The sequence below is a fragment of the Cetorhinus maximus genome, chromosome 7 (assembly GCF_964194155.1).
Source record: "Cetorhinus maximus chromosome 7, sCetMax3.hap1.1, whole genome shotgun sequence".
Taxonomy (NCBI): domain Eukaryota; kingdom Metazoa; phylum Chordata; class Chondrichthyes; order Lamniformes; family Cetorhinidae; genus Cetorhinus; species Cetorhinus maximus.
Genome location: NC_135885.1, coordinates 29,776,638 through 29,792,257, shown reverse-complemented (window position 1 = coordinate 29,792,257; position 15,620 = coordinate 29,776,638). Strand labels below are relative to the sequence as shown.

The 15,620-nt window shown below is 38.5% G+C and overlaps 1 protein-coding gene across 6 annotated transcripts in view; it reads right to left on the bottom strand.

Annotated features, from left to right (window-relative positions):
- Positions 1-3,613: 3,613 nt before the first annotated feature.
- proser1 (proline and serine rich 1) overlaps positions 3,614-15,620 on the bottom strand; it is a 33,599-nt gene continuing 21,592 nt past the window's right edge. For all 6 annotated transcript variants that reach the window (XM_078545273.1, XM_078545277.1, XM_078545274.1 and 3 more), the window contains one exon: positions 3,614-10,155. In XM_078545273.1, coding sequence (XP_078401399.1) covers positions 10,027-10,155 — 129 coding nt within the window. In that variant the 3' untranslated portion in view covers positions 3,614-10,026. The remainder of the gene's footprint in view (positions 10,156-15,620) is intronic.

Sequence of the window (15,620 nt, the reverse complement as noted above, 5' to 3'; positions counted from 1 at the left end):
ATTAATAAATTGTGAAGAGGTAATATTTCAGAATTTCTAGTTTTCTAAAAAGTGTATACTTTACATTGTTTAAACTTAAGTTTGCTGCAAGATGGTTTCCAAATGTGTGAGAAAAGTCAAGGTCAATTAAGTTGAACATGTGATGGTCACTACCATACAGTCAGAGTGATTCATTTCCATTATTCTTGTTAAAATGAAAGCCTTCTAACTTAATGCTCATTACAAGATAGGAAAGTTAATTGTACTTTACAGTTAACAAACTGTTGAAATTATCCTCCTTCAGATTACCAGCATAATTCTTACAACGTGTTAAGAAAACAAGTTTTTGTGCTCAACAAGTATAGATAAATTATGCAGCAAAACTGATTTCAGGGGTGAATGTAGCCATGGGGACATCAGGGTCTTTTGGACAAGTAGCAAAATATATTCTGAAGTAAAACTGAAGATGGTTATTGATACAGAGGCTATTCCTTTCCAGTGTAGCATCAACATTTGTCTAAGAGCACTTTACTAAGAGGTGAACAGCATTGGAGAGAGGGAAGAGAGAGATCAGGAGAGTGCAAAAGTGCAGTTTAAAAACAGGGCGAGAGATGACAACGTGGAGATCACCAAGCAATGCTGGTGCAGAGAGTGGGGTAGGAGAAGTAGCCATGAATGCTGATGCAGGGAACAGAAGGCTGGCACTTGAAGGATGGAAATACAATAATTAAATATTTATATAGCATCTTTAACATAAGCAAGTGTCCCAAAGTGCTTCACAGGAACATTATAAAACAAAATGATACCAAGCCACATAAGGAGGTATTACGTCAAATGACCAAATGCTTGGTCAAAAAGGTAGGTTTTAAGGATTGTCTTGAAGGAGGAAAGAGATGTGGAGAAGTAGAGAGGTGTAGGGAAGGAATTTCAGAGCTTAGGTCCTAGGCTGTGGTGTGCAGAGAATGATTTCAAAATTTTCAGATGATACAAAGATTGGAAGCGTTGCCAACTGTGACGAGGATAGTCGTGAACTTCAAAAGGACATAGACATTTTGGTGGATTGGGCAGACAAGTGGCAGATAAAGTTGAATGCAGAGAAGTGCGAGGTGATCCATTTTGGCAGGAGGAATGTGGAGAGATAGATAAAATAAAGGGAGAAACTCTAAAGGAGGTGCAGGAACAAAGGGGCCTCAGTGTCTATGTACATAAGTCATTGAAGGTGGCAGGGCATGTTATGAGCGGAGTTAGTAAAGCATATGGTAGCCTAGGTTTAATTAAGAGGGGCATTGAGTTCAAGAGTAAGGAGGCCATGTTAAACTTATATAAGATAGTTAGGCCTCATCTAGAGTAGTGCAACGACTTCTGGGCACCATATGTGAGGAAGGATGTGAAGGTATTGGAGAGAGTACAGAGGAGATTCACAAGAATGATTCCAGGGATAAACAGCTGTAGCTGTAAGGATAGATTGGAGGGTTTGGGTCTATTTTCCTTGGAGAAAAGAAGGCTGAGAGGAATCTTGACAAAGATATTCAAGATCCTGAGGGGTATAGACAGGGTAAATAGTGAGAAACTGTTCCCTCTCAAGAGTACATCAACAACTAGAAGGCACAGATTCAAAATAATGGGCAAAAGGAATAGAAGTGATGAGGGGAAAAAAATTTTCACCCAAAGGGTGGTTGGAGTCTGAAACAAACTTCCAGAGAGGGTGGTAGAAGCAGGTTCAATTGAGATATTCAAATGGGAATTGGACTGCTATCTGAAAAGAAAGAATGTGCAATGTTACAGGGATAAGGCAGGGAAGTGGGATTACGTACATTGCTCTTTCAGCGAGACAGTGCAGACCCGATGGGCCGAATTGCTTCTTTCTGCACCGTATAGATTTGGGAGTGGTTAGCACTCCCAAAATTCACCCTGAGCTCTTGAACATTCTTTTGATGGTGACCTTACAAATAACAAGAGTTTAGTTATCTTTTAAATGTTGAAAATTATTTGTAACTTTCCCCAGAAGGGATGATCAGTTGATTTTTTTTTTAAAAACGTGAACAATTTCTCTTTGCATCGCTTAACCTTGAGATTCAAACTACAAAATACCATGTTTACACTGGAGTCTGGTTCTGAAACCATCAAGTATTAATTTAGACAGCATAAAATAAGAGTTCAATGTACACACCAATTTTAACCTTGCTACAAAGTGAGAAGGTTGTTTTGCAGCAATGTTACCGATGGTATGGAAATCATCCTTAATTGCTCTGGGACCAATTGAGCAGGGACTGACCTGTTTGCTCAATTACTCAAGAGGCCCTGGTGTGGCAAAATATGTCAATTATCCAATAAGAGTAAATTTATCAGTTTGAAAAAATAAACCCTAAGATATTTCCTAATTGTTTGATAATAAATTGAGTTATACCATTATAAAAGTAGATCACTGCTTTTCATGTTCTGCTTATTAGTGTTCTAGTGGAAATACCAACAAGTAGATTGCCATCATATATTTTAGACACTAAAGAGCCTCTGAGGTGGTCAAGGGGCCTTGAGCTACAATGCTAGTTTAGCCAGCCTTTAGTGCAAGACACTTTGGTGAAGGAGTTGAAGTGTGCACTAGAAATGGCCACCTGAGGATTGTTAAGGCTCTGATTGACAATTACATTGAGGAGGCTATACACCATTTTGGTGGCTGATGCTTCAATTAACAACCTCTCCAACAGTGACCAGCTGTATACGAGTAAAGTCATCATTGTTGAGTATTTCTAGCACTACTTAAAGCCACACTCAACTTTCACTGTTCACTTATTGCTGGAGATAGGCTGTGTTTTAAAAGGAAATTTAAGGCAGATGGTGAGGTTTTTGGGACACTGAAGAATTCACAACATTCAACCAACATTTTTTCTGAGTGTTAATACTGGAAATATAATATAATATAATAAATATAATTGGAAATATTATAGAAGTCACCAGGAGAAATGGAGTGCTTGGTCCTAAGACTTTTGCCAGGAGCACCCTTTGACCTGAAGGAGAAATGGGAGATGATGAGGCCAGGCAGTACAGCATCATCTGTTGCAGGAAAGAGAAATAGGAGGGCGAGGTGACTTCCTACCCCTTGAGGTAAAGGATGTCCCTCATCCTCTGGACCACCTCCACCTAGGACTCCAGTGCCACACCTGATAACCTGTATCCCCTCTTGAGCCATCCGGAAAAGTTCCATTGTGCGTCAGCTAGTGCACTGCACACCTTAAATGTAACATCCATGCAACCACTTCCATTGATCATTCTACAAAATTGCTTCTAAACAGCGCTCAAGTGCTAAGCCTACAGGTGTCTGCTTTAGCGTCTCCAGGCATGTTTAAGTCATACTTGTCAATTAGCCCCAAATAGTAGGCTAAAGTCCTACTTCTGAACAGGTGGGCCTTATTAGCTCAGCAGACATTTAGCACCCATTTTCACCCTTTCACCAAAAGAACTTTGAGTCATTACTCTCAAACAAGATGTGGGGATTTCTCAAAAAAATAAATACATAGTGTAAAGCTCTGCAAATGGCTTGAAAATCTGAATATCCTTGGACAGAAATCACATTTGTCACCACTGCAAATGCATCCAAGTACAATTAAGTAATGATTTTTCAATGCAACAGGTCACATTGTGCATAGCAAAAATGTTTTATTGCATAAGCATTTTTTTGAAGTAATAATTATCCAGTAGATCATATCACTATAAAAGCAATCTTCTAGCCTACTTACATACAATAATTTTAGGTTATTGAACTAAATACAATCTCTTATGTACTAAAGTAACATTGCTATGAACACAACATAAACAATGAGAAGTCAAATACAGATTGTAAATCAAGAAAGTCACACATTACAAAAAGCAAGTTACAAGATCATTCTCATTGCTTGAAAAAGCAGAAATTCCACCATCAAATTTGTTATAATTATCAATATTACAAGCAAATGGGCCATATTAATGTCATGATAGCTGCCATTTTGAAAACCCTCTTGGTAAAGATGAAGTAGTAAACGGAAAGAGAGGTTTCTGTCCAGAGTTGTTTCTTGCACTTTACTTCATTTGTGAGTGAGCAATGAAGCTAGTATGAATCTTTACTTCTTGGATGCCATATAAAAATACGTGTTGTCAAATTCTCGTCTGCTGCTCTTTCGAAAGAGTGCTCATAGTTCTTTAATTCTACACTGAAATTTGTAGTAAGGTGCTTGAATAACACATTTAATACATGTATTTTTTTTAGAAAAGATTTCTTTTTCTTTATTTATTTTAACTTCCTCTTTCCCTTTCTTTTGCCCGATGTGTCAAACCAAACCCTATTCAATGGACGAGATCAAGCAGACAAGCTGCAAAATGGTTCTCTATTTAGGACACAAAAATCTGTGTGATTGTAGCTAATTTTAAGAAATTAAGAATGTCAACATGATGTGACAATACAGAATCCAATAATTTGTTATTTTAAGGCATTTTTCTTATCTCATTAAAAATGCAGTCCTACATCAAGAATAAAATAGACAGTACACACATAATAGATGGTAAAGTGAATTAATGTTGAGTAAGAGGCTTCTTGTTGCGTGTTGGCATATATTTACAAAAAACCTTGGAACCACATAAATGCTTCCTTGAGTATCTGTTACTTTGTATCATAAACTGCATACAATACAAAAATAACTGAAAGTCGTGTAGATATAGAATCTACAATACAGAAACAAGTAATTCAGCCCAACTGGTCCATGTCTCAAGTGAGCTTCCTCCCAATCAAACTCATGGGTTGGAAGGTGTACAATTACAAAAAAGTTCTGACAGTGTACCAAAATAGTGTATCAAGACATAAAAGCTCAAAACAAAGATCAAGTAACTTATATATACTGCACTCAGTAAAGTTCATTTTATCCTGCAAGCCTATATACTATATTAGGAACAATGAAGTTTCTCTTGATGACACACTTACCATAAAATGTATTAACATGATATAGAATTAAAGTTTTCTGAAAGTGCCAGTTTGACCATTCTTGCGTATTAGCATCCTGTATACCATTTTAAAAAGAATGTCAAGGATGCACATTTTTTAAGCTTTACAGCTTTAAGTTTAAAAAATATTTTTAAAGTTGATATTCCATCATACCAACAAATGTCAAAAATCCAATATTAAATTAAAATCAATACAGCTTGATTAGGAGAATAGATTTTAAACTGCTTACACAGTATCAACATGGCTACTAGAGAACATGTATAACTTCAGATGTGTTACAGCTGAAGCCTCTTTACAGGCGCACCTGAATAACAAACAATGTTCAATTTATACAATTCTGTTAAACACGCATAGGGAATGCAGAGAATCAGTAGCTGAACCAAGGTTCACTGTAAATGAAACTTCCTCATAACAGGATGTGTATGTTGTACCAACTCTTTGATTAGTATGCCAGCAAATTCACATTATGCTTGACAGTACTGTCCACCAATAGCCTTAACCTCAGTATTCAACCCAAAAGGCCATTGTTCATAACCTTTAGAGAAGAAAAATGTTTTCTATTTTTCTAAACAAATACTCAAGGATTAAGACCATTGTAAGCATGTGTTTTGGAGTACAAATATTTCATTAAAAATGCTTTAAAACTCAAGTCAAGAGTAAAATGTTTACTAATTTTTAGTAGCAATGAATTCTGGCTTTTTGTTTATTTGCAAAAGTAGACTACTGCTCATGTTTTCATCTACAAATTTATCTCTAATCAGAGTGCAAATTATCAAAAATTATTAGCTGGTCACTCAATATATGCACTAGAACCTCAGAATTATGAACACCAAGTATAAACAGCTTGGTCAGTAAAAACTACTGTGTATACTAATATAACAGTACTGACTTATTACTGCATTTATTTGTTGAGCATTTTAGTATGTGCAGTAAATTAAAATATTTATACTGTTATAGTGTAACTATTTGAATCTTTAAAAAGGTGAGCAGAATCAGGGGTAGTCTTGCTTCCCTTGATCAACTGCTTTAATTTGTCTCCGGCTCTAGCTCTGACAGAAATAAAGTACTTAAACATGAGGAATAGTTTTAATAGCTGTATTACTCCTAAACTACTAATAAAAAGAATGAAAACACAAGTTTACATCAAACATTTTTTAAAAGGTGCAAATTTGTGTTGGCCATGTCAGTTTTCTTCCTTCCAATTATTGTGACCTTTTTAAATTTAATTCTTTTCTGCTTATTGAAATTTTTTTCCTTAACGTTTAAAACATTCACCTGTCCTTCTATGCAAAAATAGATGATGAATGGAGGAGAAATTTTATTTTAAAGAAAAGGAATTTTCATTGGTTAAAAAATCAGCTTAAGCCAGTTTTCAAACCACTTAGAATTACACAGCATTTACAAGAGAAAAACAGGTCATTTGGTCTAACAGATCTGTGATGGTATTTATGCTCCACAGGAGCCTCTTCCCTATCTACTTCATCTAGCTTTATCAGTATATCCTTCTATTTCTTTCGCCCTCATGTACTTATCTAGCTTCCACTTATGCTATTCACCTCAACTACTCAATGGGTTATCAAGTTCCACATTCTAATAATTTCCTGGGTAAAGAACTTTCTCCTAAATTAGATTTAGTAGTCACTACCTTATACTTATGACTCTTTGTTTTGGACTCCCCCATAAGTAGAAAGATCTTCTCTATGTCTAATTATTCTAGATATTAAAGAATAGTATAGGCACAGCACAAATGCAGGAATTAGATCAAAACCCTGAAAGCATTTTGTGGATCCATAAGCCACACTGTGCCAAGTGGGTAAATGTCTCCACAATACTCAAAAGAATAAAAGATCAACTTTTTATTTAATCACCGGAAAACTGCCACTTTCCATTATAAAAAAGATACAGTCACATGCTTATTTCCTGGATCCAAAAGTACTCAGCTTCTGCTGCATTGTATTAAATTATTTTGATTGTGCCAAGACCTTACACTTTTTTTAAAAAAGCAAAATGTATGAATTAGACTGACCCATTGAAGAGTTAAACCCCAGGATTTTATTTTTTAATTATTATTTTCCTCCCAGTCGTTATGTATGGTTCAAAGAGGAGCATCTTATTCCTGCAACCCTAGCTAAATTCAAACCCAGATCCTGGAAGAAAAGGGTTTGTGCATTGTTTAAATTTTTAAATATTTTGTTTTGCGAAATGACAGTTCAATTTGGTTTTTAATCATTTCTGTTACAATTTCAAATTTTGGCTTTACACTGCTGATAATGAATGTGATTTAACTCTCACTTAAATGCTGCAAGTGCAACCAAATAATAAAAGGATTAACAGGTATATGGAATAAATATATTCCACACAGCCATCCAAGGAAGAATCATCCTCAACACGAGGCATTAATAGAGGTAAATTAGTTTTAGCACAAGATAGCATTTGCTTTGGGAAACATAAATCTTACCACCTTAGTCTCTGACCCAATGGTGGGATCATTCTCGAGTCACAGTACCAACCTCTTTTTACCCCTTATCAGAGTAAACCAATAAAGAACACATCTCCGGGCTCCCTGACCAAGTAGGAAGGGCGAGCAGAATTACATGGCTATTTTTAGAGGAAGGATTTCTCTTGACATGTTTCAGAAAAGTTGAGCAGCGTATGGATTTTTCAAGCTCTAGCACCCACAAGAATGGAGAGGAGGCCTGGGAATGCTGTATTCTGGGTCTTTTACCCTTACTTGGAGAACCAGCAGAGGGACTGCAGTGAGTTGAGCGCTCCCAAGGACACGAGGAAGAGGACAGCCTCTCCGAGCAAGCAGGCATAGATGAAAATGGCCAAGGGAGGCTGGAAGCAGAGAAATGTGGATGAAGCAGTAGACAGGTGAAGTACCGTCCAAGCAATTGCCTGCCAAGCAATCTCTGATAGGAGCGTTTTGAACATCAACCTCTCACCTGGCCATGGCTGGAGATCTTCGGTATAACTGATCAAAGCCTTCACTACTCATCAGCTTCACTAAGGAAGTTGTTCCCGCTGTTAACTTGCCTTCTTGAATCTGCTGTGTTGCAGACACAGGGTGGAACTCTTGCACTGTTGAACAAGAGGGAATCTATGTGCACAATTGCTCCTAATTGCCTCCTTACATATTCAATTGGCTTCCGACCTCAATCTCAGGGGTTCCTCCTTCTACACTCCCAACTTTCCCTGAGAAAGCTGGAAGGGGACAGGGTCACGTCAGGATCCTGACCTGATGTCATTTTCTGCAATTTTCTCACCTCTGAAGCCATCTCCAACAGCCTGGGAAAGTTCCATCCATACTTTTTAGATGATGCAAGCCAAATTGCATCTTCGAGTTTTATTCAATGCATGTAGATGACATTCAGCTGATAAATGCATTACTTAGTGTACTTAGGACATTGTAACTCTTTTACCAGTACTGTAATTTTTTAAACCGTGTTTTTTTAAAACTTATAAAGGTCTTTTTAAAATGAAATCTATATAGCTCTTCTGGTAGCATACCCGAGGTTAGTACATGAACATTTTTGGAAATTACATTTTTGTAGCAACCAAAATCCCGAACACTGTATGCAAACAAGATAAATCAGTAAGCCCAACTTTTGATCTTTACAGTAGCTGCTTAAAGGTTTGCCACGATGGGCATTTTCAATAAGTAAACTTTAGCAAAAAGTGAGTAAATTGGAGCCGAGAGAGAGAAGTGGAAGATCTGAATCAATAACATTGCCCCAAATTTGTTGGATGTATGGGAGAGATTAGAGTGGGGGGGTGTGTGGGGGAAGAGTTGTAAATCTATCATTGTGGGGCAGGAACTCCCTCAGTCTGATGAGTCTTGTCCTTTCTCAAAGGATGACAAGAAGAATAGAACATCTTTATCAAAACAATACCACAAACTATAATATGCCACTTGGTTAGTCAGAGATTAGAGGAGATCTGAGCTTATTCTATAAGTGTCAACAAGCCTAATAACATCTGGTTGGATAGTGAGCAAAGACATATATGGTCTATTGAACCAAATGTCTTTTGGTTACCAAGTGAGTATCCCACCCCTCTCTCCAAATGCAACTTGGCCCAATAATTGAGCAGAGAAATGAAATATCTATCCCATTAGCTAATTCTGATTGCAACATGTATTTGGTTTGTCTCTAAGGGAATGATATAAACTTATCATGAGTCAAACCTAAGTTTTAAACCTTTCCAGAAGTAAAAAACCAGTATGAACGGAACAGTGCCAGAACAAGTACAGTAATGAAATTATTTTCAGAAAATCCATAACTAGCCGTTCATCTTCTGCAATACACCACTGAGATGATCTGTTGCAATGTATTTGAAAGACTATACAAAAATATGTTTTTGATTCATTCATGGGAAGTATGCAGTGTTGGTAAGGCCAGCATTTTTTGTCCATCTCTAATTGACCTCAAGAAAGTAGTGAACCATGACAACTAAGTGGTTTTCTAGCCATTTCAGAGGACAGTTAAGAGCCAACCACATTTCTGTGGGTCTGGAGTCACATAGTCCAGACCAGGTAAGGACACCAGATTTATTTCCCTAAAGGACAATAGTGAATTGGATGGGTTTTAAATGACAATCCAGTAGTTACACGGTCATCATTACTGATATTAGCTTTTTATTCCAGATTTATTTAATTATCTGAATTTAAATTCCCCAGCATCCAGGATGGGATTTCAACCCATGGCTTTGGTTCATTAGTCCAGTCCTCTGGATTACTAGTTCAGTAACATCACACCCATGCTACTGTTCCCTTGAATTAATACTTATTAATATAATGTCCCATAGATAACACTTGAATGAAACATAGCATTTAGCAAGTCTCACTAGTTTACTGACATTGTGACTAATAAGGAGCAATTCAATCTTAAGATGCTGTTTCTATTTCATCCTTTACAATTTTTATATCCTTAGATATCTTCTATTAGGAAAATTACCATCAAGTTTCACCTACATACACTGCTAAATCTACTGTATGTCTAATCAAAGAGCTGGATAAATTCAACAAGCATCAGTTTTATATCTGAAGTTTAGAAGGTACTCAAAAGCAAGTCCGCTATTTACTGCCACCCTAGTTGAGAAGGTAAGCCAGGTTGCAGAGAATATGGAGTTCCTGGTGTGGATGGGTAGCATGTAAAACCATTGTTGCCCTGAGTTGGAAAATTCTCCAGCGTTGCAGCTGAATGTGCCTGGAAAAAAAAAGCACAATGTACAGTAATTGTAATTGCTATAGTAATTGTAACACAGGGTGCTCACTGATACATTTTATCTGGCAACTATGCTTTCTGATTAGCTGCTCAATTTCCATTTTAGTATTGGTTGCACTCTGCTGTGACCAATCACATGCAATGGACAACTAATCAGACTGCGCCTTGGGAATAACATTATTTTATACCTTTACCTAGATTTGAACAAGACCTCAACTGTCTTACAGCACCCCCTCTCTCATGTCTAGCCTCCAATCTCTCTAGCACCACTAAAACCTTAGTAATTTTAATCTAGTTAATTGATTGCTATTAGTCAGGTCTCCCCTGAATTTTCCTTTATGGGTTCAAATACACATTCAACAAGATCTTCATCTTCTCTGAATTCCCACCATAAGCAAAGAATTAAAAGTACACACAAGTTGCTGAATCACAAGTTGCTTATGGTGCGGGAGGAGGTAAATGAACAAAATTGTACCTACTACTCAGTGCTCTCCCCTCGACACTGGGGAGGCCAAAGATTTGGTGACCACTTTGCCAAAAATCTCGCTTCTGTCCACAAGCATAGCTTAAGAGCTCCCTGTAGTATACTACTTAACTCACAAATCACATAGTCAGTCCTAACTTTCTGTCCTCAGCCTTTTAGTGTTCTAAAGCTTTACGCAATCTTCAAGAACAACATCTCATCTTTCTCTTAGACAATCTGCAAACCTTCAGAGCTACCTCTCCATTTCCTTTACACTAAGAGTTGCGAATGGTGTAGAGGGGTGGTGTCTGTCAATGTCCAAAGTGAGGCATTTGAGTTGATATTCATTGGGAAGAGGGAAGTGATCCTTCATCAAAGCAATGTTGGTCAGGGAATAGGAGCAAGGGCTGCATCTCTCGTGACCTGTTTTTCCCTCTTTCTGAATCCTGACCTATACACACTGCATTTTGCCAGCATCTTCTGTTTAAACGACAAACCAGTTTCTTTCAAACCTAATCTCCAGAATTATTTTTTTTTTAAAAAAAACATTCCATATTTCCTATTTTCTACCATTTCCTTCATTCACTGTCTTACCTTCTCAAGTTATTTTGTTTCTTTAACATATTTTAATTCTTCAATGCTTCTATTACTTGGCCGAGATGGCGGGTTGCATTATTCGGCAAACATGTTACAGATAGTTCCTCTACCTTAGTAGGGTTTACACCCCCTTCCCCATTTTTGTATATTTTTCAGTTCTCAAACCTCAGTTGTCTATTCTTGCCATGTGCTAATTGATCTGCCGTATGATTTAGATGTGTGGTCTATTGCTTTTTATTTAAATTATTTGAATTATAGTAGAGTTCCATATTTATATATATCTATATCTAAACCTTGGTATACAGGACACGATTTCAAAAGCTGCGGATGATTCAACTTGAAAGTATTGTGAACTGTGATGAGGATAGTGTAGAACTTCAAAAGGACGTGGTTAGCAGAATGGGAGGACATGTGGCAGATGAAATTTAATGCAGAGAAGCGTGAAGTGATTCATTTTGGTAGTAAGGACATGGAGACACAATATAAAGGGGACAATTTTAAAGGGGATGCAAGAACAGAGGGACCTGGGTATATGAGTGTCATGCCCATAACTTCAAATGTGAGGTGTGTTCATATGGAAGCTTCTGGGACAGTCATTTGTTTTTTTTTAAAATAGACAAAGTAGCCAAGGTGGCTGTCATGGGTCAGGTGACCATTGCAACTTCAACAAAGACTATCCACAGCATCTGGAAGGTTCCTAATTGAATCACCCTGGGGGGCTTCTCTCCATGGAATGGAGATATAAAGACAAATACCCTCTGCAGAATTTACACTTGCTATTGTTTGGGGATTTGCCCAAAACACAAGTCCAGACTCCATGTCTCAACTGAATACAATACTCCAGCTGAAGCTGAATCAGTGTTCTAAACAAGTTTAACATAACTTCTAACGATAAAAGCAAAATACTGTGGATGCTGGAAATCTGAAATAAAAACAGAAATTGCTGGAAAAACTCAGCAGGTAGGCAGCATCTGTGGAGAAAGAAACAGAATTAATGTTTTGAGCTCTGAAGAATCACACAGACTCAAAACGTTAACTCTGTTTCTCTCCCCACAGGTGCTGCTAGATCTACTGCATTTTTCCAACATTTTCTGTTTTTATTTAACATAACTTCCTTGTTTTTGTTCTCTATGCCCCTATTAATAAAGCCTAGGATGCTGTATGCTTTATTAACTGCTCTCTCTGAACCTGTCCTGCCACATTTAATGATTTATGCACATTGTTACATACAAGTGGGGGGTGGGGGGGGGTGTGTGTGTGTGTGTGTGTGTGTGTGAGAGAGGAGAGAGAGTTAAACTGAAACCCCAATTCCTTTCCCTTACTGCCCATAATTAGTGTGGTTTTGGAAAGGGAGTTGTGCGTGTATCCCCCTTGAGTATTTGTCAATTTGAATAACAGCAGTAAGCTTTTGGGAGCTTAAATAAAGATGACTTGTTCCCACATTCACCCCAAAAATATAAATGCTACGTCATTCACACCCACACAAAACCCTAACAATGAGAGCTGGGCAGACACCAAATCATCCTGAGTAAGTGTGAAGAACTCATCCATTATCACCATTGTATAGTAATGACTTTTTGTTATTCTGGGTGGACAATGACCATTGATCGTGTTATTTTGAGCCAGTTTCACTCAAGTTTTATCATCCAAAGACCCAGAAACACCTGGGCAGACTGTAGAGAAAACTACAAACCACAGCAACTGCAGAAAAGGGAATGTCATCTTTCTTGTTAAGAACAGAAGGCTGTGAAATCTAAAAAGCCTCCCAGCCGGATTCCTAAACTCAAGTCCACCCATAAAGAAATTGGATCTCCTAATACAAAAACCACAAGTGCCTAACTTAGTGACCTGATGAACATTCATCTATTTGAGAGGTTCCTAAAATAATCCTGATATCCAACTCCAGCTATCTGAACCCATCTAAACTACAAAGACTCCTTTCTTTACCAGGTCCACAACAACTGATTTCCTACAATTGAGCCAGACACATGAACTATGACTTATTATTTTAGTTCACAACTTGTAATTCTCTTTAACTGTGCCTTTATTGTGTTTGTGGACGTAAGTGATGTAGCATTTAGACTTTTGTGTTGAATGCATGAATAAATAATTCTCTTTATTTAAACCCACAAAACCTTGCTGCTGTGTTTCACAAGAACACAAGAAATAGGAGCAGGAGCAGGAATTTACCAAGGCTCCTTAGATAGCACCTTCAAACCCACGACTACTACTATCTAGAAGGACAAGGGCAGCAGATAGACGGGAACACCACCACCTGGAAGTTCCCCTCCAAGTCACACAATATCCTGACTTGGAAATATATTGTTGTTCCTTCACTGTCGCTGGGTCAAAATCCTAGAACTCCCTCCCTAACAGTACTGTGGGTGTACCTACACCATATGTACTGCAGCGGTTCAAGAAGGCAGCTCACCACCACCTTCCCAAGGGCAATTAGGGATGGGTAATAAATGCTGGCCCAGCCAGTGAAGCCCACATCCCGTGAATGAATTTTTAAAAAAATACGGCTCGTTAAGCCTGCTCCGCCCTCCAACAGTGGTGAAGACTATCAGCAGGGGCAACAACAGAATGTCTGGTCACGGTAAAACTGGAGGCAAAGGGCGTGCCAAGGCCAAGACTCATTCCTCCAGAGCCGGTCGCAGTTCCCCGTCGGCCATATCCACTGGCTGTTGCACAGGGGTCACTATGCCGAGTATGTCAGGGCCGGAGCCCCCGTCTACCTGGCCACTGTCCTCGAGCGCCTGACGGCCGAGATTCTCGAGCTGCCTGGCAACGCAGCCCAGGACAACAAGACGACCCGCATCATCCCCCGCTCGCCGTCCGCAATGACGAGGAGCTCAATAAGCTGCTGGGAGGGGGTCACCATAGCCCAGGGTGGGGTCCTGCCCAACATCCAGGCTGTGCTGCTGCCCAAGAAAACCGGCCACCCCAGCTAAGTTTATGCCTGAAGGGGTGAGATCGGAAAAAGGTAAAATTCACTATGATCATGGCTGATCCTGGGCTTCCATTTTCCTGCTCGCTCCCCATATCCCTTAATTCTGAGGCATCAAAAGTTTGTCTATCCCAGCCTTAAATGTATTCAACAATGGAGCATCTACAACCCTCCAGGGTACAGAATTCCAAAGATTCACAAGATTCAAACTGATTCGAAGCTTCAAACTGATCACATATTCAAGGGGGATGAAGAGATGCACACACACCACCTTTTCCAAAACCAAACTGATTACAGGCAACAAGGGAAGGGAACTGGGGGTTTCAGTTCATCTCTTCTGTCCTCCCCTGTTTGTAATAATGTGCATAAATTATTGAAGTTGGCACGACAGGTTGAGAGAACAGTTAATAAAACATACAGTATCCTAGGCTTTATTAATAGGGCATAAAATACAAAAGCAAGAAAGTTATGTTAAACTTGTATAGATCACTGGTTCAGCCTCAACTGGAGTATTATGTCCAGTTCTGGGCACCATGTTTTAGGAAGGATGTGAAGGCACTAGGGAGAGAACAGAAAAGATTCACAAGAATGATTCCAGGGATGAGGAACTTCAGTTTCATTAACAGACTGGGGGAGTTGGAACTATTTTCCTTGAAGAGGAGGAGAGAGAGAGAGAAGGTTGAGAGGCGATTTGATAGAGATATTCAAAATCATGGAGGGGTGTGGATAGAATAGATAGGGAAAAACTGTTCCTATTGGTGGAAGGATAGAGAAAGAGGACACAGATTAAATAAAAGATAATTAGCAAAAGAAGCAACAGCAATATGAGGAAATTTTTTTTCACATGAAATGGTTAGGATCTGGAATACACTGCCTGAGAATGTGGTGGAGGCAGATTCAATCGAGGTATTCAAGAGGGAACTGTAATATTATCTGAAAAGGAAGATTATGCAGGGCTACAGGGAGAAGGTGAGGGTGTGGCACTAGGTGAACTGCTCTTTTGGTCAGCCAGAAAAGACACAACAGGTCAAATAGCCTCTTGTACCTGTGATTCAGTCTTCATCTGCTGGACTTGGCAAACATTGCTGGCATATGTTCAATGGGTATTTTATTTGATTTTTCATCCCATTCATAACTAGCTAGTCATTAATCTTTTTAAAGGGCTTGATCAATTGTTCCTTAAGTATTTCTGATGGAAGTCTATTCCAATTCCACGCAAGTCTGTGGAAAGTAAATTTCCTCCAATATATAATTTTGCTCAAGACTTTCCAATATTGTATCTGAAAATTTCTAAGAGAGACATGTTACTGAAGCTTTTCATCTTACACTCATCAGGAGAAATGCAAGGATGCTAAATTTCAATCACAACAATTTATACTACAGGAGAAAAGATTGCTGGTTGGTTAGCAAGTCAACTCTGATTGGCCGAGGTGTTAC